Source organism: Zonotrichia leucophrys, chromosome 1A (assembly GCF_028769735.1).
Source record: "Zonotrichia leucophrys gambelii isolate GWCS_2022_RI chromosome 1A, RI_Zleu_2.0, whole genome shotgun sequence".
Lineage (NCBI taxonomy): Eukaryota > Metazoa > Chordata > Aves > Passeriformes > Passerellidae > Zonotrichia > Zonotrichia leucophrys.
The window spans coordinates 58,747,447-58,770,084 of NC_088170.1; the positions used below are offsets into that span (position 1 = coordinate 58,747,447).

Genomic DNA, 22,638 nt, shown 5'->3' on the forward strand with positions numbered 1-22,638 from the left:
CACTGCCCGCCGGCTCGGGGCTGCCCCGGCCCGCGCTCACAGGGACACGGCCTGGCCAGAGCCGCGGCCCACGGCTCGGGGACTGGCTCTGCCCGGGCTCACAGGGACACGGCCCGGCGAGAGCTGCAGTCCGCCGGCTCTGGGGCTGGCCCGGCTCGTGCTGAAAGGGACACAGCCCGGCCAGAGCCGCGGCCAGCCGGTTCCAGGCTGTCCCCTCCCCGTGCTCACAGGGACACAGCCCGGCCAGAGCCGCGGCCAGCCGGTTCCAGGACTGTCCCCTCCCCGTGCTCACAGGGACACGGCCCGGCCAGAGCCGCGGCCCGCTCGGGGGCTGTCCCGGCCCCAGGGACGCGGTCTTGCACCTCACGGCCTCCCCACCCCTCCGCACGCAGCCGCTGTGGCGGGCGACGGGACTGCAGCACAGGTTTGCACTAGGCTGAAAAGGCCAGGGCTCTTTAGAACAGCTGCACAATGTTTTTTTTCCCCCCAAGACGAAGGCCGGCTCGTTCCTCGCCAGCAAGGGGCAAGGGACAGGCGCAAAGGAAGCACTTACTGCTCAGAGTTTCAGGTTAGTTTATTTTTAGTACCTGTTCTTTGGTACAGGTATTAGCTGGAAAATACAAGTATTTTCTCAATGAAAAGTGGAACTATTTAAAAGAGCTGTACAGCTTTACAGCACACAAAAGCCTTGCTAACAGAATCTGCTACCGCATCAGTGCAAATGCTACCAGCAAAACTCCAGCAATACATATGTTCATCAGTATCTTAATTTTGTTGTAATCCTTCTTTCCCCATGTAATGCATTATATTTGAAAAGACTTCAAGAGTGGCTGAAGTCTTCCTCATGAAAACATTCAGTGCTTGCCCAAAGAAAGCAAGCTAAACATTCTTCCAAGTCTAATGCCATTATAAGCACAATTCTAAAGATGCGCCCATGTTACAGCTCAGGTAACTTACTCATTCAGTAAAAAGCACCAGTCACTAAAATCTGTATTATATTACAGTCACCATCTTGCAAAGGACTACTGAAGTTAAATGCTAGCACTAAAAAACTTAAAAAAATACAAATCTCTTACTGTGACTCTTTAAAGATTTGTACAGAACGTGTAAATAAGAAAACACTTTGTTAAAATTAAGTCATCCTGCAGTTCATTCAGCGCAGCCAGGTAGTATTCAGTTGTGTCTGGTTTTTTATGCTTGTGTCCATTTTCAAAACTTCTCGAATCGCCATGGTAGCATAAGTGGAGGGGGGAAGGGAGAACTCCATCTTTAGTGCCCTGAATTTGCCATCTATTAGCAGGTACAAGAGACAAAAAGCAAGAATAAGTGGTTAAGGTCATATATAATGCTTATTCCAGATGCCATCTAAACTGAACTAACAGCTTCCACAACCAACTTCCCCTGCCCATAAAGCAAAACAACCACCATCATCACACTCCTGTTTATACTCCACAGTGAAAAATTCCGTGAAACCATTTTTTAACATTTTCTCTCAGGACAAAGTTGTGGTTTCAGAGTTTTCTTCTTCTAAAAGCACACATTCATTCTTTCAGACTTAATCCCTAGCCTGGAAAGCAGTGTTAAAACACCTTGTGACCAGAGTTAAGTATTTCAGTCATCTGTGCTCAGCACCAATAATACAAGTTCAGTATACAGACAATTTGTGACTTAATTCCACCTTTGTTAATAGCAGACACTTACTGTTAAGCATCTACTTGATTTTACAGATGCCTGTAAGAAAATGTAACAGTCAATACAGATGCTGGAGAGCTGGTTTGCACCCTTGAGAAATCAGGGTCCTTATTTAGATGCCTGGCCTTAGATGTCATTGTTACCACTGCTTAACAAGCAACAGTTAAATGAAAGCTCTTCCTTAAAGGAGCTTTGAATATGTAGCAGTTGAAAGCAACAGCCAGATCTAACTTCCAATTTGCAAACCAGCAAAAAGTCAACTTACCTGTAGGGAGAACTGGTAATGGTTTTCCTTCCAGTTTATCCAGATCCGTAGTAAATAATGGGATTTTAGGATCATCATATGCAACAACTTCCCTTTATAATATACATAAAATTTATCATTACTTTAAACCATTTAGGTTAACACATTTTATATAAATATGTATTATTATAACACTATTTTGTTGTTGTTATTATTATTGCAATTTGGCATTTACAACTGAAATTGAATTAGGCAAAATAATGGGTAGAGCTTTATGTAGAAGACTTGCCCTGGCTTTATGAAGATTAAAAAAACATTTTAAGTTAGTGAGAAGTTTCTTTGCATAACTCATCTGTTTGCCCTTGTGTGCTGACAGAATTTCCAGCTATACAAGAAGTATAGCTCATTAAATTAAGGGAACAATGGTGTCAACTCTAAGAGTACCTAGCAGGACTGAAGCCTTTCAATAGTCATCCAAACTTTGAAAGGGACACATTCCATGGTTTCTGCCATTCATTTAACAGAAATCCTGTATGTAACCATGAGGCTGAAAAACTAACTGGGAAGTAGACAAGCTTAATATTAATTAGTGCTGATGTTTCAAGTATATAAGTATTTCTATTTTTGTGCTCTCTCCTAAAGCCTCTGTATTTAATTCTGTGCATCAGTGATCATGTCTTTCTGCACATTTGTACAGTTCCCTGTTTAAAAGGTTGCCATATGAAAACTAGGTTGTATCTCCAACAATAGTGATTTAGTAGGGTTAAGGGATACAAATTTTTCTGACTGACAGGTAATTGGAGACCAACTTTCTCATAGCAAGACTACAAAAAAAATCCTGTTTTGAGTATTTTCTACCATTTTCTCAACATAAGTAATTACCTATGAAGTGTTCAGGCAAGCCCTTGGAAGGAGTGAACAACTAGATAAGATGTCTTGATACTCCTCCACCACAGAATGAGAGAACCAAGGAAGAAATAAGGGTATAGTTCCACTTCAGCTGCATTAAAAACATGAGAGAAGGGCAGAGAGATTCCTTTCTAGCTATGTTTCAGCCTCTGTGCTTGTCCCATGGATCAGTCTCATGTTGTTTTGTACTTAAATAAACTCTGTGCTGTCAACTCAAGTGTAATTTCCCTTATGCTCCCACTCACCAATTGACATTCTGAGGCCGAATGATAATTTTTCTGTATGCTCCAGAAAGTGAGTAATCTCTGATTTTATGCCTCATGTTGTTGATATCAAGGTTGTCAGCTACCAGCATCTCCTTGTAGGCCTCACCAACTGCAAGAGAGGAAAATATTTAATAGGAGAGAATGTAGTGTGGCAAATTTAAACTGTTTTCATGGATTGTTCCTTTCCCTTACATCTAGGAGTTTTCAGCACAGATGGGATAAATGCTACACAGAAGTTTAAAATTACTGCAGATCTTATTACCTGTTTACTTCTACACCCTGGTTAGTATAGGCAGTAACAACGCATCAAATCAAATTTCAGCTGAAAACAAAATTTACAAAATACTTTATTGACATTTAAATGCTAACTCATATATGCTTTCCAATTTTCTAGACTTCACAGGACTAATCTCAGGTACATGGGGAAAAAAAGGGCCAGACTACCCATTACTCTCTCATTAAAAAGCAGCAGAGAGAAATCAGTTGACAAATTGACAGTACAAGAACAGTTCAATCCAATATTGAGGAAAACGTGCAGGGAATTCATGACTGACCTCATCTATAACACAGAACAGGTGAAACCTGGGGCCAGCTACAAACAGGGACTATAGCAGCATTGTGCAGGCACACAGAAATGGTGTTAGGAAAGCCAGAGCTCAGCTACAGTTGAAAGCAGCAAATGACATCAAGACCAGGAGGAGTTCAGCTGCAACATAAGGACTGAAAGACTGCAGGGAAAGCAATGGCCTGGTGCTAAACAGGGCAGCTGGTCTAGTGACAGACATCAGGCTGATGGTCTCAGTGCCTTTTTGCCTCTGCCTTGACCAGCAAAGTGCCCCAGGCCTCTCTTCTTAGAGGCAAGGTTAAGAAAGAGGGACTACCAGCAGTGGGAGAAGGGTTAGAGTGGCTGAGAGAGCTGCCTCATGTCATGGTGAAGTTTTTCTCTATCATCTCAGAGATTGTGCAGATCTAGGGATGTCCCAGACAACTGTGGAAAAACAAGTGCTTGCACCCAACATCAGAAAGAGCAGGAATGATAATTAGAGAATTACAGACCAGTCAGGCTCACTCTGGTCCCCGGGAAAAATAATGGGAATTAATACTCTTTGGGAATACAATGACTGTGGTTTTAATAAGGGGGAGAAAAAGAAAAAGTAAAAAACCCACCAAGACTACTGTCTTCTATGATGAAATTACAACACCTATGGATGAGGGGAGGTGCTGTGGGAATGTCAATGCATTCCCAATGCATTCCCACAGCACCATGTTAGAACACTACAATGGGTGGAGAAAAAAAAAGGGGGAGAAAAAGAAAAAGGGAGAAAAAGAAAGAAAAAGAAAGGGGGAGAAAAAGAAAGGGGGAGAAAAAGAAAGGGGGAGAAAAAGAAAGGGGAGAAAGAAGGGAGAAAAAAGGGAGAAAAAAGGGGAGAAAAAAGGGGAGAAAAGAAAGGGGGAAAAGAAGGGAAAAGAAAGGGGGAGAAAAGAAAGGGAGAAAAGAAGGGAGAAAAGAAAGGGGGAAAAAGAAGGGGGAAAAGAAGGGAGAAAGAAGGGAGAAAGAAAGGGAGAAAGGGGGAGAAACCCACCAAGACTACTGTCTTCTATGATGAAATTATAACACCTGTGGATGAGGGGAGAGCAGGGACTGCTGCCTGCCTTCAGCAAGGCTGTCAATGCATTCCCACAGCACCTCTGTGTCCCAGGTTAGAGCATTACAGTGGGTGCATTGCTAAGTGGGTAACAGCTGTCTGCCTCAGCATCTCACAGCACAGTCACTACTTACTGCAGCTCTACCTAGAAGCAGAGCTCCTCAAGGATCTGAGGTGTGTCCTGTGAAATAGTGGAGGAGAGCTGGGATTCACCCCAACCAATCTGTAGGCTAAACCAAGCTGGGGTGGCATTCAGTACATGCAAGGAGAGGACTGCCATTCAGAGGGACTGAGGCACAACAGGAATGGGCCAAGAGGAACCTCATGGAATTCATCAAGGACAAAATCCTGTACCTGATTAAATCCTTGCAGTGGTACAGGTTAGTGAGAAACTCTGCTCTGCAGTCATCTGGGATTCCCAGTGGGAAGGAGACTGAGCAGAGCACCCTGGCAGCAACAAAAGGCTGACATTAATGTTTTAGAGATCTGAAGTGAAGTATTGCTTTAAAAGTCACCAAGGTTGAGTAGATCCAATCTTCCTTTTAAGAACAATCTCAAAGAAGACTTATGTTTTCAGAGTAAGTACTTCAGTTAACAGTAAGACTTACTTTTATGCTTTGGATAAATAACATCAAATCCAGGCAATGGCATCACTACATCATGGATAGTGTAGTTATCAACATCTCCTTCTTCAATGTGAACAGCTGTGGCTAAAGTCAGGACAGAAAAATGAAGTTACCAGTATAGAGGATGTCTGTGACAGTGAACTTCAGTTAAATTTAAAATAAAGCCTTTGATTGAAATAAGCTTACTCTGAGAAAGATAACTACCATGTTTTATCTCCACTTAACAGACATTTCTAAGAAAAGAAGTAACAGCCTCCAAGGCTGTCACAGTTACTGACAGAATCACAGCCTGGCTTCCAGTGACTTAAAGCTACATGAAGGAAGGACTGCTAAAGGAACAGCCCCTTCCATGCACCAGGCATACAAAAAGGAGAATGTAGGAAATGCCAGAGCAAATACAAGCAAAGAAAGTTTTAAATGAGTGGAGCAATCAAAAACTTTTGAAGTAAAAATTTCATCATGTCCTTCCACAGTCCTTCACAGCTCAACTAGGTTTGAGGTCATTTTTGAGAATAATCAGTCCTCCATAGTCTCTCTTCCCTATCCAGTTATTAGAAAAAACAAGCTAACAAAAAGCTCATGGAAGTCTAATACCTAACTTCCAATCCCTTGCACAATTTGTCTAAAACAGGCCTAGGGATTCAGCTATCACTGGGCCAAAACTGGTGAGAGAAAAGAAGCTATGTAAGCAGTATCAGACAAACACTGACACAACACAAACTACGTGCCTTGTTTGCCTAGGAATCTGAACTATACAGCATCACTGGCTTTGGCTGATTTTACCTCCTTTAAGTATGAGATCTCCTGGTACAGCTTTAAGCCCATATTCTTCTATTCTCTTGCTCACCATATTATTCCACACATAACTCTGGTAGCTATGAATGTACATTAAACGATTATTTCTTGGTATCTAGAGGTAAAGAAAAAAAATTAAACACTAGATAGATATATTAAACACTAGACAGAGGTATTTTTTTGTTTTTCTGACAATCATAACCAAAAAGGTGCATATTTGAAATGTTGCCTTATCCAGCAAAAAGACATGCACAATTTCTTGATATACATTTCTTTTTTTTTAATATTTTTGAGAAAAGGATATGTGAAGAAATAGTGCTTTTACACATTTGAAATCTGCACAAAAAAGAATTGTGCTTAAATTTACAAAAAAACCCCAACACTTTTAACTCTACAGGTCAAACATACAGGTCTATTATAAAACACTGAATTCATATTCAAGCTCCTGAAATCTTAAGTAAATTCTGCAGCTGTGAAAGCACTGTGTTATTCTAATTATCTTCTTCATAAACAAGAAATTATCCCCCAGATCTTACAATGGGCCCAGCAGTTTGCTAGTGATGAGGTATTTTCTCCAAAGACTTGATCTTGATTACAGCACTTGAAAATGACAAGTGGATCCATCACCTCCATATCAGACTGATTCATTAACCCACCATCAGTTTGATTTATACTTTTAAAGCAACAGGAAAACACTGAAACTGAACATTTGCACAATTCTCAGATCTGTATTATACATAGCTACTAAATTTAACTGCATTGCTGCCCACATACCAGAGAAACTGTTGTATAAATTGGAAAGTTCATTATGCATACATTAATTAGAGATGTCATCAGTTACTACACACCAGTACTTCCAGCAGAAAGGCAGGATAAATGTAAAGATTTTTAAACTTAACTTTCAACTCATCAAGCATCAATGAGTCTATTTTAAATTCATCCTGATATCATCAAAAGAATGCTTATTCAAGTAAATACCACCCAACTTTTACACTCACTATGCCAAATGCAGAGATTATGTTCTTCATTCCATACTTTAAGAGTCCACGTAGAAGCTGTCCTTCCACGCACCTTTTTACAGGCAGTTTCTTGAGGGCAGCTGCTGGATCTTTAGTCTTTGCCCATTCTTCTCTGCATTTGACTAAATATCCCTTTTCAGCTAGAACAAGGATGTAAAATAGAAACATTTTAACTATACACCAAAAAAAGCATCTATCTCACCTTTTGTTAAAACAGTTGAAAATATAAAGTTTCAGTCATGGTAATTAGAGATGAACAGAATCATAGAAGACTTGAGGTCACACAGAGCAAACACTGAGTATTCAGGTCCCTTTCTAGCCCTACTGCAAGAAACTGCACAGCAAGGAAAGTGAGGCAGAAAAGGGAGAGTCTAAAGATTGCTTCTCCAATTGCTAAACTGGCTCAAGCTTTTCCTAAACATATGCTTACTGGAGAAGAGGCAGAAACACAGCATGTATCATTTTTCAGTTCTCACCTCCTGGTCGTGGCTTTAATATCAAATCCATTACTTCATTCCAGTTGTTCTGTAGAATAGCTCTAGGATTCAAACAGGAAAGTGTATTAAGAATTGACTAGAACTATTTTAAAAGGATTTAGCCAATGGATCCAAAAAATATGTATTAGTGTTTAGACTTATGCAATATTAAAAGTAGTGCTATTATGCAAGATAACTGCTGAAGCAAGTTCAGAAACAAGATCTTTCTTGAATCTAAATTTAAAACTGGTACAGGCAATATGTTAGAAAAATGTTCCCAAAAATACATTAAGTTACATGGTGATAAGAGTAAAATTTTAAAAAAAACGAAGGGGAGGAGGATGAAAGCAACACATACCTGCCAATTTGATAAGTAGGAACAGCTGTGGTTCCAAATCTTTGCATTCCATAGTAATTAATAAATCCAATTTCCCTGAGTGAATGCATTGCTTGCTCTATCTGCTCATCAGTTCCTGTTATGTTTCTAGCATTAAAAAAAAAAAAAAGTTATAGACAGATTAAGGGTTTATGCTATTTTGAGATGCCCATTATATTAAAGCTCAACATTAATTTAAATTAAAAAAAACTTCTTTATCTATTTAAAGGAAAAAAAAACCTTTTAACAGAACCATCTAAATACCCACTAACACACTACCTGAGAACAACAGTGAAATGGTTTCCTTGCAATTCTCCCAGTTTCAGTGGATGGTTCTTGTAACTGAAATTTCCTAATTTGAAGTTCATCAAGCATTTATTCAAATGAGCAAGTCTTTGTGCAGTGATTCTAAAAAGAAACAGACATCAGTGACCAACCTATGCTTAGAAAAGCAGATAAATACAGAAAAGCTGCCATTACAAAATGAAAAACAGTGAGTCCAGTTTCCCCAATTTTCTACTGTTGCCTTTTCAAAATACTTTAATGAAAGAGCTAAAGGAAGATAATACATAATTCTTAAGGGTACTTATACAAAAGAAAATGTATACTGTGACAGACTGTTAGCACTGTCTTTTCACATCTATATTGCAGTATTGATGTATACTGGACCCCACAAGCTGAACTCTGCATAATTTGAGTAACTATTTCATGAATACTTCCACCCCAGTCAGCACAGCTATAAATACAGAGTTAAGTAAAATTAGCTACTGTGTATGCCTAGCGCAGATGAAGGAACATGGAATCCAACGTGTCACTGATCTGCCATTTTTGTTGCTGCTATTTTTGGAAGCATATCCTGTTCTTTGCATCACCAAGCTGCTCTTGGACATTTCTGCTAATTTTTTACCAGGACAGTGGAGTTGATGAAGCAGCATGGCCAGCATACTCAGCTTAGAGCAGGCTGGCAACTGGCAGTGTCCTCTCCCCTGTGCAGGAGAACCAGGGGCTGTGGCACCACACAACACCTACAGCACTCTGGAGATCTTGGACACAACACAATCTGATAATGTTAAAAAGTAAATGGAACAGCACCTGAGATGGCTACACCACACATCTGGTTAACTGTTACCAATTTGCAAAGCTACCTTGCATCAACGTGAATCTGGGGCTTCTCACAATTGATAAATCAGAATTTCTTTTTATATATGTTAATGCACACACATACAGAACATTGGGAGAAAATATATGAGCAGTTCAGTAGTAGTTCTCCTTTTAACAAGGATTTGATCAAACCTCTGGCTTTCAAGCTGTGAATTCCTCACTCAAGGAATGTGGTTTTCAGAAAGTTGTAAAAAGTAGTGCAGGTGGGATATTCCAGCCAGCTAAAATGATATTACAATACATGACTGGGAGACATCTGCCATTCCCAGTTATGGATCTATAATAACCTAAAGTGCCCAGAAACCATATAATTATCTTAGAATATGACAAAGTAAATTTTATTTTCTCTTAGAAGGTGACTTAAAGGAGTAGGTGAAGGCAGGAAAAACTCCTCATCATTTTTTTGCCCCTTCTGGCTATTCACAGATGAGCAAGGGCAGTGTCAGCCTTCTCTGGCACTGTTCAGAGTGTACAGTGGGAAAGAAAATAGGATTCTAGCTGTAGAGAGGGGGAAACAAAAGCCAGGAAGAAAGTGGGACATAATTTTCACCATGTCATTCTGTTTTTCTGCTGTTGCATGAGATCCAAGCAGCCTAAGAGCAGGCAGGCAATCTGTCCCCCTGCCTCGGCCAAGTACACGCAACCAGCCCGTGACTCAGAGCACCACTGACTGAAAATATCACCAGTAATCACAGAATACAAAAGGATTGTGGCATCTTCCACCTGTGCTTTACAAGGTCAGGACCTGTACCTGCCATTTGTGTCACTGAGTCTTTTAGGTATTTATCCACGCTACCACAGCAGAAGTGCAAATCCTCCAGACTGTACTTTTACTCACCTGAGAACAGCGATCTCTTGAACTGTTATAGCCCTTTTATCTTTAGTTCCCATGTAGGAAAATATGTTTGGCTTCACTCTTAAAAGCAACAGTAAAAGATATTATGTATATTAAAATAGCAAGAGATCAAACATAATTTTAAGCATAATTGCCTAGAATTGTTGATCTTATAAGTTAAAAAGAGAAAAATATACCTACATTCCTCAGAACTGGGTTACAATTTGACATGTGTGTGACATTTTCTAATCTCACCCATGAGTACATAAAACACAAGAAAACTTCTGTTTAACACAACAGTGGTTGCAAAACATGAACTTTGAAGTACTTCCTTATATGCATTAACTGGATAAAGAAATGAACAGTCACCACCAACTTCACTCAAAAAAAAAAAAATCGTGTCCACTTCTTCCTTAACTTCAAACATGTTTGTTTGAATACCATGCCTGCACAGTATGAGAGACTATGAGAAGTTAATTTAAAATTTGACCCACTCCTGTCCCTGAGAGGAAAATTTCCTTTCCTTTTCACTTTGTACTTTACAGCCTGTGTTAGATGGAGTATTTCCAGTTATGCCAGTTAAGGGCTCCAGGGGGTAGCAGGATTGCCATTACATGCAGTCTTACACCCAACTATGCCCTTGCCATTTTGTTCTCAATACCAACATGAAGTAGCTCACTGGTTAAGGTCTAGATTACAAATTTGTTTTTTGGACAAGAAGGGCAAAGGGAAAAGTGGGGAAGTTTCCTTATGAGTAGATCACTGAACTGACCCAGTTTTAAAACTGTTCTTCCTCTGCAATTCACTGTGCTCATGTCATGCTTTGGCAAATCTTTTTGTTTCTGCACTTGATGGGGTGAAAGGAACTAAGCCTGTGTTGCCATGGAGAAATTAATACATGGAACAACAGTTTATCAACTGTAACTGCTTAGGAACTGATCAGCATATTATCACAACAATATCTGACAGGTTCATAACATACTTGCATATATTCACACACTGGGGAAAAAATGGCTTTTAATTCACGTTACGTACATTGAGGCTTTCAGCTGCCAAGCCTTTCTCAGATCAGCCAATGTAAATTGAGGACTTTTTCCATTGAAGCAGTAGAGTAGTCTTTAAAATTTCTTAGGCTCATTTTGTTCCATTCTCACCTCCTCACAAAACTTCGATATTTAACATTTGATATTTTAAAGTAACTTTTCATTTTAAGCTGTCTACAAATTAGAGAACAGCAATCACTTGTGTTGCTCTTACATAATTATGAAACATAATGTTTACAGCAACAAGAAACATGGAGGGAGAGGGCTGCATGCCAGCCAGGATGGCAGAAACAACAGCCTTACCTTAAAAATTTGGATAGGACATTGATGGCATCCATAGTGTCCTTGTTCTCCTTGTACAGTACAAAATGGCAGTAGCTTCCCCTAGATTTTGGCCAAGAGTGCTTTCTTGGATCTTTAAAAGCAAAAAGGTTAAAGTGTCACTTTTAAAAAAAATTAATATATTTGCAATTGCAACCACATTTACTTTAAATATGCAAGATACAACTTCTGCTAATTTCCATCTGCTTTAAAAAAAACAAAAAGGAAAGAGTTAATTACTGACAGCAAAAGCTGTAAAGCACATTGAAAAGACCTCCCCTTTCACTGGACTGTAAACTTCTCTTTAATCAGTTCTGTCACCTAGAAAATCCTGAATGAAATAGTGACAGTTCCTTTATCATGAAATTATCTGAAAATATAGCCTAGTCATTTAATTGCTGTATCACCTGATTAAATGTCTCAAAAACATTCTCATTATACTGACTTTCAGCAATAGAAGCTACACCACGTTTCTTCTAGCTCCTTCTATAATTAATAGTTGAGAACCACTGGATCCCTGTTTGTGGGAAGACTACCATTATTATTTATAGTACAGACATATTCTTTATTTCTGTAGTATTTTTTCTGTGTGTCATACAAAAGAATGAATCATATCACTACAAAACCCTAAGAAATCATGCTCAAAAAATTGTTTTAAGATGGTTCTTTTTTAAAATCCAATGGGAGCAAGAAATCTGGTACAAAAGAGACATGAACATACAATCCATGGCAGGTATGGTGCCATGCTTAGAAAAGGCCAGAGGCTGAAATAACTTCAGATCCCACAGATTAACAACTGATTTACAATTCTGTGCTACTATGTGACATTTTCTGTAGAAGGAAGGAAACTGTCAAGGATTTGTTAAGCTCTTTTTTGCACATTAAAAACCACCAGAGACAAAACTTTCAGTTTCCAATAATCCACTGTCAATGGCATTAATGGGAAGGGAGACTGATTCTACAGAGGTTTAGCAACCAACTGTGAGGTTCCTTCAATTCTGAGGTTTATCAATTCCTTGTTATTTAAGAACAAAACTAAGAATTTGTTTTGTTTTAAACAGAAGTCCCTTATCTCTTGCTGGCCACTAAGCAGACATACCTGGTTTTGTAAAAAAAAAGGCCTAAGCATCTTTCATAACAGGAAAAGCTAACTGAAAAAGCCAGCCTTATTTCAATATACAAATACCAATGCAGGAAGGAAGTTCTTGGGAAATACTGCTCTTTTTTTCACACTGGTTTTACAAAGTCCAGATATCCCACACAGATAGTAAGTATGTTTAATTCTTGCTTGTTTTTGAGAAGCTGCCATTCACGCACACACTTCTGCAAAGAAAATTTTGGATGCTACAGTATAAAAATACATATGCACAGGTTTTAGTCACCTAGAATTATTGCATCACCTGCCTTGCACCATCAGTTTCTAAGGACAGCCCCCCTCCCACAGAGTTTCATTGGACCTGAACTGGAGACCTCATACTCCTGCTGGTCTCCCCTTCTGAGGCAGCACTACTCAAACTCAGTCAATGCAACAGTGCACTCAGCTGGAAGAGCCAAGTTCTCCACTAAGATCTCAGCAATTAGAAGAGAGTAAGGCACAGCTCAATTCACAAAGGAGAGCCCCCTCCAGCTGGAACCATTCTTTATATTTAACTATTACATCTTGCACATGGTCATTTCAACACATGTCAAGAAGTGAGCCCTAATGTGCTCTACACTAAAAGGATTCTGTAGGTACCACACAGACCAATGGGCTCCTCATGCTTTGGGCATCGCAGCCATGATCCTATCCAAAGGAAGCTGCAGCCACAGTCCTGATACTCGAACATTCCTCATCCAATACTGCAAAGCATTCAACTGGGTAGGTGGAGCAGTGGGACAGTTTGCACTCCTCATTGCTGTGTTTCAGAGTCATGCTACATTTCTGACAATAAAATTGTATTTCCAAACTTTCTGCTGAAACTCGAAGCTTGGAAGCTCTTTTTTAGTAGCAGGGTGTGTGATAAATGTTTTTAAAGTTGTATAAAGACAGATAGTAGTGTCTGAAGTAGGGGCTGAAGGGGAAAGGCTTGGCTAACTGAAATCCATGGGGAAATTTACTATAGTTGTCAACATGCACTGAAAAAATTGATAATTCATATCACTTATTACTAGCCGACTTTCTCTGCACCAAATGAATACTGCCTATACTGCACTACAAAAAAGAGGCAGAATAAGCATAATTCTTGGCTGTTTCAGGGCATTTTAAGTAATACTTATGTGTAGGGATTTTTAAGAAATTGTTACAAGTTTGGCCAGTCCTGTTGCTATTTAGGAGGTCACAATGGTTGGCATTTCATTTTTGTTAGTATGAAATGTCAACGTCTCTTACCTGTTGCAGTTCTGACCTCTGTCCCAATGCAGAGCATAAAGAGTACAAAAGAGTAGCATTTAATTTTTAGACTGTCAAAGGGTTTTTAGAGGTGAACATGCAGGTTTATGGTTATGGGATTGTTTATGCTTCAGGGAGCATCCAACAGCTAGGCGGTGGATGACAATTTAGACAATTATGGAATGGAATCGTGCAGAGGCAAACAGTGAACATATGGAAAGCTTCAATTGGAGATGCAACAAACTTAATTTGTGGACAATGATGGAACAACAGTTTACTGACAATTTAGTAATTTTAAGTATTTGGAGGATAAACTGACTATAGAAACAAAGCAGCATCTGATTTTAAATTTTAGGAAGCACATTTGGTAATGTTTTATGTTATCAACAACGTAATCAGGCATCTCAGCTAATAATCCAATATTCTACACTTCTGAAATGTTTCTTGCCTGGGGAGTCCATTCATGACTAAGACATGTCTGTGCCTATACAAACAAGAAAGATATATATAATCCTGACTAAAAAGAACTTCAATCTTACATCCATAAGCATTTGCACACACTCACAGAAACTGACACCTCCACCAACAAATGCACAGGTGCCTGCAGCATCACAGCTGGGAATCCAAATTTAAATAGATGATGCTCCTCTGCATCACAAGATGGTGCTCCACATTATGTTTTAATCCTAGAGACACACCACTAAATTCTTTTCAGCATGTTTCAAATACTTAAATTCTTTTATATATTATCCCTTAAATCAGCTCAACAACATCCACTTGACTGTAACAGTGGTTAAAGAATAGAAGCAGCAGAAGGAAAAGGTGGAGGAAAAACCATTACAAACGAGCAGAACAAAACTGGCTGAGGAGAATTCTGTGCTGGTAAGTATACATACTCCATGCATAAAGCATGCAAACATACACATTTTCTAAACATGACTAAATAAGACACATAAACACATTATAATTGGACCAATAAAAATACAACGTTCCCATATTTGCTTATAACAAGCCTTAAACAACTAAATTATAGGGGAAATTACTTTATTCCCCATTTTAAATTACTCTATTTCTTTATTGTTCTTCCATCTTCTTTGTCTTTAAAATTAAAGGGTTAGGTTTGCATACCATCATTTGTAGTAAGTTGAAATGACAGAGGAATACAACCAATTTAAACCAAACCTTAGTATCTTTAGTTAAATGTGCACCATTCTGCAGGTAGATAATCCTCTAAACTTACAGTAGCAACAAATTTTTAATAACATTAAAAGATGTAAAACATGTTAATTTATTCCTAGTATCCAAAACACTATTTTGCTAGATTAAAGTGGATAACATTTCATTTTGAAAATCCTTCATGACTTTGACTATTTCGAAAGATTAACTGTGATCTATAATGAATAAAGATCATTTTCCGCAAATATCATTAGCCTTGGAAGCAGAAGTAATGATCATGGAAAGCTATGTTTATATGAAACTATAACTCTGAGAAAACAAAAAGATGCTTGTCTCTATTCGAGTCATTGAGAATTTTGTCATTGGTATTCAGGACAGTGAAGATTACACCATTTATCAATCTAATGCACATTTTCCAACTACAACCTCTTACATCCACAACACACACTTACACACACAGCTAAGATCATGAAAGTTAAATTCAAAAAATACTGAAAATAAAGTCACTGTTTGGCCTATTCCCACTGAAGTAGAAGATAATATTCTGTCTTCTAATATGGCCGTATTGGATGAATTATTTGGAAAGAAAAACAAGTAGAAATTTAAATTTAAAGCATTTCTTGTGGTCCTAATCATTTTAGATACACAGCATCAGCTGAAACGAAGGAAAAATGAAGTAAGACTACATTAGGAAGCACACTCACTTGAAGTACTTGCTAACAATTCTTACTTTGAGGATAATTTTAGCATTTACTTTACCCATCTGCTGTGATACTGAAACTCACTTGCCAATGCTTTTTTCCCAGCAGCATGATAAGCAATAATGTATTTCTTTCCATCTCTATCTTCTGTTTTAGTCTCTAGTCCTGGAAACAAGGACTTCACAGCCTGATGGATGATGGTTCTTTTTTCTTTGGTGTCCTCAATTACCTGTGTTAATGCACATACATGCAGAAACCAAATAAATTAATACAAAAGGGGAGGATACCTTAAAGGAAAAAAAAAATAGCTAGATAAGATTATTCAGTGTGTGAATGCTTCTTTGAAACTACCAGGTATAATCCTACTCATCTCCATGTCCCAAATTTAGCTCAATAGTTATTCTTTCAATATATGGAATATTTGAATGTTTAAAAATATCAAAAAACAATATACTAGAAGAAAAACAAAATACTGCAAGGTAATCTTAACACCACAGGAATTAAAACCTATATTGAAGTTCCTGTGTACAGTCTCACCAAAATCAAAGTAACAACTCACACATGCATGAATTTGAGTACATCTGTAAGACTTCAAATAATTAAACACCAAACTGTGTCCAGTTTAGGGTTATCTGTCACATCATGTTCAAACTGCTCTTATACCTTACACACATTAGAAAGGATGTACCTTCTACTCCCTCCCTCAGCCTCTCTCTGCCCCATCCCAAACTTGATATCATTTATTAATTTTACCTCTATGGCAACACTAGTTTCCTTATTCTTAAAAAGCTGGAGCTCCTCTAAACGCTGCTTGTCTTCGTCTGACAAAACTGTAAATGTTTCTTCTGATGGGTCCTAATACATATTTGGGAAGAAAAAACAAACATCCAATAACCCTCATGGAGTAACTTCCAGTTTTTCAATGTTCTTGCTTAAGGAACATTAGGAAGCATAGCTATTACCAAATCTATCTCAGAATTTACCTCATCATCCACTGGAACAGAAAAGTCATCTAAATGGCTCACACGTCCATCTTTGCCTATTTCATGGACAACAAAGTCTGAGTATCTGATAGAAAGAAACATGCATTACATTTGTAATAAAAATCCCACATCACATAAAGTCCTTTCCTAAAAAGCTGTTTGCAGAATTCACTGAAAAATTCTGAATCTGTGTAAATCAATTAATGTAAAACAAACTTAACAACCATGAGAAGGCTGTACCTATTCCCACCCCCCAGAAGGATACCACAGGAACACACAGGCAGATGCAGCAGACTTCTTAGCAGATCACCAAACCCTGCTATAGTTAGCCTGAGTCATTCTCTCACCAGTTTTAATAAATCAGTAATGCTTATCCTCAATCCCAGTCATTACTGGCAATTAAGACTCTACTGCATTGCCACAATGTGCAATGCATTAACTACTGCATTATCTCTGACACTGGAAATCACCTGCAAAATAAAGTGCATTTTAGGCACTCTACAGAAGGCAGGACAAATTCAGCCTTGCTTATATATTCAGTTGTACAGAACATTCAAATAAAGTTACTCTGCATACTTTATGACAGTAAAAAAGAATTTTACTTTGACATTTTCGATTCAGTCACTCATGTCTAATGATAAAAACAGCCCAACTATAACAGAGCACAGTTGGTTTGTGTTGCAACTGCTAAATGATTTTAAGCAGCATTTGCTAGCAAAGTGGGAAAAAAAAAAGAGAATAATTCTTATTCTATCAATGTTGAAAGATTAATAAAACTTCACCATGGGAAGCTTTCTACTGTACCTCACCCAAGGTATGGCAAAAAGGCAAAAATCTTTTGCCCCTCTGTGCAGATACACAATATACTGGTAGAATTCTTTCCTGAGGAGTGTCCTCTCCTGTATTATCTGCAGCTGTCTAGACATGCTAGTGATGGCTCCATAAAAGTGCCAAGAGTGAATTAATAATAGGTGTTAAAAACTAGAACCCAAAAAAAACCCCACAAACCCACGCGTTTTCTACCACATGGCTACCTTTGGCCAACCCAAATTGGCAGATTTCCCAGAAGAAGGTTCAGCACAGACTATGTTTTCCAGAGAAGGATTACACTAGCTGCTTAATGCTGCACATAAAGATTAAATCCATCCATATGTATATATCATTTTATTTAAAATTATCTATGTATGAAGCCAGTATTTAAACACAGGAACTTTTCAGTGTGTAAACAAAACAACCTGAACTGCTTTGCTAAGTCAGAGAAACAGTGATTCTCATTTCAGTGACCTTTTGTATTTGCATTCTGTTTTATTCAAAGCTATTCTTTAATTTTAAAAATCTAGAAGTTTCATTTTAAAAAGCTACTAAGCACCAAACATCTTAATAAATATATAATGTATATGTATAATAAATTCCACATCCTGAATTTTGAAACTCCCTTCTATGTAAATGACATTAGTGAGCAGACAATAATTTAAAGCCTAACTATCCTTGTTTACAGACATTAGGACAAAAGAGTCAGAGATGCAAAGAACCAAGGAAAGATGGCTTTGATGCCATTTTTCAGTGCATCTCATATGAGCACTGAGCAGAGGTACAAAAGGTGGGTGTACTGCATAAGGGTTTATGTTTCTGCTACTGCCAGAGAGCAAAGGAAACAGCAAAGGTCAGTGTAATCATATATCTCTACTCATATAGAGCTTCCTTCTTCAGAGCTCCATTTGACAGGAAAATAAATTAAAACCCTAAACAAACAAACAAAACAAAAAAACCCCACCAACCCACAATCTAGAAAAGTCCTAAATGAAACCATTCTTTAGCAATAAAAAAGTAATGAAATCCACTTAATCCAGCTGCAATCTGCGAGTCCAAAAAGGAAAATGGAGAACTACAGCTGTGCTACACAAGGAATTAACATATGAAAGAGGACAAAGAGTTACCTCTCTTTTAAGATTCCAGAAAACCCTTTGTGAGAGCTAACAAATTTAGTTATGCCAACATCACTTTCTGTCAGTCCATGCTTCATCATCTCTGCAAAGCTCTCTGGATCTCCATCTTCATCACTATCCTCTAGTTCCTCCTCTTCCTGCTCCTCACTTTCCTCAGTGGGGATTATTTCACTTTTTGTGTCCTCGGGTTGTTCTGTTACATTCTCAATGCTCTGCCCAGAGTCGTTCTCTGCCTTGGACTTCTCCAAGATCTTCTGTCTTTTAATTTCATCTGCATTGGCCACATCATCCTCAGAGCGAGGACGTTTCAAGGATACACTATTCACTTCTACAGTTTCCATGTTTAAGGCACAGGGTAGGATAGGAAGCCCTGGAAAAGAAGAAGAAAGGTTTATTTTCTGTCTAAGAGCAATATCAATACATAGGCACTTCACTCCAAGGACTCTGCCCTGTTCAACTTCTCAGGAAAACCATAAACTTTCTGCATTTAAGTTAAACATCAAGTAAACATTTTGAACACTTAGAAACAATACGTACTTGGGGAGGAAGAAGGAAGTCATTGAGGGCAGCATGCATGCTGGACTACAGCAGAGCAGGACTCAGTACCACACTGACCACTCTTGCACACCCTTACCGTGGCTGCCTGCAGGCCTGTGCACACACAGGCTCTGCTGTCAGCAGCAGTTTAGTGCCTAAGAAACTGTTTGCTCCCAAGCCTTCTCTTTAACATGACTACTCTCAATTATTCCCTTCTCTATCAAGATTCCATCTTGCAAAGACTGAGAGAGAACGGCTGAGATCCCACAAACCTGAAATCTCATGTCTTTGTTTTCTATGTGCTTCCAACACACACAATGCTACACAGAATTCAAGGTGGCATCAATTCAGCCCAAAAGATAAGAGGGATGAGATACCAAAATCATTGAATCAGTGAGACAAACAAAACAACAAGGAAATTAAACAATCTCTGAGAAGAACATGACTACTCACGCTGGTGGAATAGGGCTCAGAGTTGCAGCCTTTGTGTCAGCAGAACCACTGCCTTCAGATCTGAAAAAAAGAGGAAAATAACTTTTTGAGAAGGTTTTATGGAAAAAATATTATGGAACATATATGAATGCAATCACATATGGACTCAGACAGACATGTTAATAAATACAACTGCCAAAGTATAACCATCCTAGTGACACAACATATTATTACTATTTAGCAAGCTACAGGGAAGAACTTCGGTTTTATTTCTAAGTGTATAAAAGCAAACCAGGGTTCCTAGAATTAGGCATGGACAGGACCTTTCTTCCAGCATCACCCAACTGGCACAGGAGTGTACTGTGGATGAAGTGCAGGTTTTGGTAGCAGAGGAGGCCATAAACTGCCCTGTGTGGGCCATGGCCAGTTCAGCTGGCTCCATAAACCCACTGCCTGCCACCCTCCAAGTCATGCAACAAGCACATGGCTCCCCTGCTCCAGTTCATCTGAGAAAGGGAGAAGCTGCCAGTGGCAGCAAAGGCAAAAGAAAGCACAGGAGGGGACACGTGACAGAGTGCTCAAAAAGGCACAGGGAAGCATGGAGAAGGGGACAACTGCTGAGGACACAGCTGGAGATGCACTCTTGGAAGGAAACTCTCCTCACTGGAGCAGGGACACTCCTGATGGGACTGACCTGTGGAGGTGCCCACGCTGGGACAGGGACACCCTAGAGGGGCCCAAGGAGAACACTCACATGGGAGCAGAAGAACCAAGCAGCAGAAACAAATCTCCATATACCAACTCCAACCTCCTGCACTACCACTGCCTTCCCCAAGGGCCAGAGCACGACCTGAGGGCCATGGAGGAAAGGGGAAGAAAGGAGTTTTCTCCAAGTCTGTGTTTAGGTAGTGGTCTTCATAATATATCACCAGCCAACTGGTAATTAAAAGTTAACTAGTAATATATTAAATTCCCCATGTCAAGTCAATTTTGTCCACAACAACCAAGTTTCTAAATTAATAGGATTTAGCTGTTACTGAGAAATGAATCTAGGCAGGGAGCAGTATTTTAGAACTACATACATCATCTTGTATTATTTCTCCAGCCACTAAATAGCATAATCTATCCAATTTTAAAGGGCATGTTAAAGGAAGTCCCACAACTAACTTGACAATCAGCATTTGCTGGGTTGGTAAGTAATTGTTACCAGTTAGCTGTTAGCCAGGGCTGACTTCATGGCCTGGACACCTAAGCGAAGAGATCACCAGCTTAGGCTAAAAAGGCAGGAACAACTGTTTTAGAAACGCCTGAAATGTTTTGCTCAAGTGAAGAACTGAAAATGAGTGCTACAAAAATAAATGAACAAAAGGGAAATAAGGAGAGAGTTAGAAAATTAAGTGTATGTATGGCATGAAGAGTGGTAAAACAAACACGCAGGAAAGCAGAACAATTAGCAAAACAATGTACCTTCAAGCTGAAAGCACCAATTTTGTCTGTCTTCAAATAAAAGTTCATAAAATCCTTCTTTCAAGAGGAACAACACATAAAAGCCATAGCCAAGTGAAGCAATTCACCACTGTTTCCAGACTCTCTTGCCATGTACCAAAATTTACAGAGGCTGGGTTATAAAGCACTGAAGTGGAAAAGGCTTTTAGATGACTTGTATCTTCACACAGCGAACAAAACAGCATTCAGCACAGTGAAATCCTCTGAGACACCTGCCAAAGGTAGTAAGAAAAGAAATTTCGTGCTTCTTAAACAAAACTGTAATACCTAGTTATTGATTTATACAGACTGTTAGGAGAATTTGATGTTGGGCACAAACACTCCGGAGCTGTCACACACAGACTGTTCTCACAGCAGAACAGTGACTCACATACTACAGAGTGCTATGCTGTGCCCCACGGCAGCCATCGCCGGGATAAATTCTGCAGGGTAATTGCCTGAAGGAGCACGCTGAAGCGAGCGGGCACGCACTGCCTCACTTGCGCAGGCTGCCAGCGAGAGGCTCCTATTATTTTCTGACAGCTGCTCAATTGTCTCGGCCCTTTTCCTAACAGGTGTTTCCATAAAAGCCAGAATCTGCATAAACATCAACTCCGCAGCAATTTCGATGTTCAAACAGAGACTGAGTGTACTACTACAAATAAAACACTTGACTCTCCGCAACAAGAACCGCCGAGCGATTACTGCTGGCGCGGCACGGCGGGGGCTGCAGGGCGCTGAGGAGCCGAGGTGCGAAGCCGCTTCCTCATGAGACGAGGCACGTGCGATTAAAAGGCGACCGAGAGGAGCGCGATGGTGCCGCAGCAGCGCCCCAAGGCCAAGCCTAGCGGGGAGGGCAGCGGCGCTCGGAGCCCGCGGGCCGGGCCGGGCCGGGCCGAGCCGCCGCCACAGCGCCGGAAGAGCCGCTGCGAGCGCCGAGGCTGCCGGGGCAGGGCGGGAGGACGCGCTGGGGCTGGGGCAGGCGGGGCGGCAGCAGGAAGGGCTCTGCCGCGGGGTCCCGGCAACACGCGGCGCAACACGGGAGCGGCAGGGATAGCCCGGCGCCGGCGGGGGCGAAGATCCCCGAGGCAGAGCCCCCCTGGCTCCACCGCGGAGCTCCGCGCGGCTGCCGGGGCAGGGAGGGCGCAGCTCCGCCCGCCGCTGGGCAGGAGCCGCCGAGGGGGAGCCACTTACCCGCACGGCGGCACGGGAGGACGGCCCGGGCGTCAGCGCGGCGGGGCGGGCGGCGGAGGCGGCGCGGAACGGGCCCGGCCCAGCCCCGCGCGGGCGGAGGCGGCCCCAGGCTGCGCCCGCCCCCGGCCGGCCCCGGCGCGCTGACGCCGGGCGGGGAGCGGAGCCGGGCCGGGAGGTGGGACCGGGCCAGGGGCTGCTCCTGCTTCCCGCGCTTCCGACACCGCCCGCCCGCTCGGGATGCCTGGGAAGAGGCTGGGGTAGGCAGGCGGAAAAACTGCAACTGTGCAGAACAAAAGTTTAATTTCTGAAAGGCGGCTATAGCCAAAGCAGGGAATCGTGAACACGAGATGAGGCCTTCCTGAGCCTCCTGGTATCTGAAACACGTGGCGCTAATTGAACATTAGTCC

General features: G+C 40.5%; 1 protein-coding gene across 3 annotated transcripts; it reads right to left on the bottom strand.

Annotated features, from left to right (window-relative positions):
* Positions 1–556: 556 nt before the first annotated feature.
* PUS7 (pseudouridine synthase 7) lies at positions 557–22,308 on the bottom strand. 3 transcript variants are annotated; one of them, XM_064702866.1, is made up of 19 exons: positions 22,232–22,308; positions 21,020–21,270; positions 19,574–19,633; positions 18,575–18,953; positions 16,638–16,722; positions 16,408–16,509; positions 15,739–15,883; positions 13,778–13,795; positions 11,392–11,503; positions 10,049–10,126; positions 8,329–8,457; positions 8,032–8,157; positions 7,674–7,735; positions 7,177–7,337; positions 6,167–6,293; positions 5,366–5,467; positions 3,091–3,220; positions 1,958–2,049; positions 557–1,290 (listed from the first exon to the last, which is right to left on the bottom strand). In XM_064702866.1, exons 4-19 carry the CDS (start codon positions 18,922–18,924, stop codon positions 1,154–1,156), a joined length of 1,956 nt encoding a protein of 651 aa, XP_064558936.1. In that variant the 5' UTR covers positions 18,925–18,953; positions 19,574–19,633; positions 21,020–21,270; positions 22,232–22,308; the 3' UTR covers positions 557–1,153. The 3 variants fall into 3 exon arrangements, with proteins under 3 accessions (XP_064558936.1, XP_064558937.1, XP_064558939.1); XM_064702867.1 differs by lacking the exon at positions 22,232–22,308 and adding an exon at positions 21,429–22,175; XM_064702869.1 differs by lacking the exon at positions 13,778–13,795.
* Positions 22,309–22,638: the final 330 nt, after the last annotated feature.

What these genes read in the sequence shown, in the direction of transcription:
- PUS7 (XM_064702866.1), bottom strand. Translation starts at nt 18,924, where the DNA reads ATGGAAACTGTAGAAGTGAATAGTGTATCCTTGAAACGTCCTCGCTCT. An exon ending in AAACTAGTGTTGCCATAGAG is followed by an intron (nt 15,884 to 16,407) that starts GTAAAATTAATA and finishes GCATTAACACAG; the next exon opens with GTAATTGAGGACACCAAAGA. An exon ending in CGGCCTCAGAATGTCAATTG is followed by an intron (nt 2,050 to 3,090) that starts GTGAGTGGGAGC and finishes TATATTATAAAG; the next exon opens with GGAAGTTGTTGCATATGATG.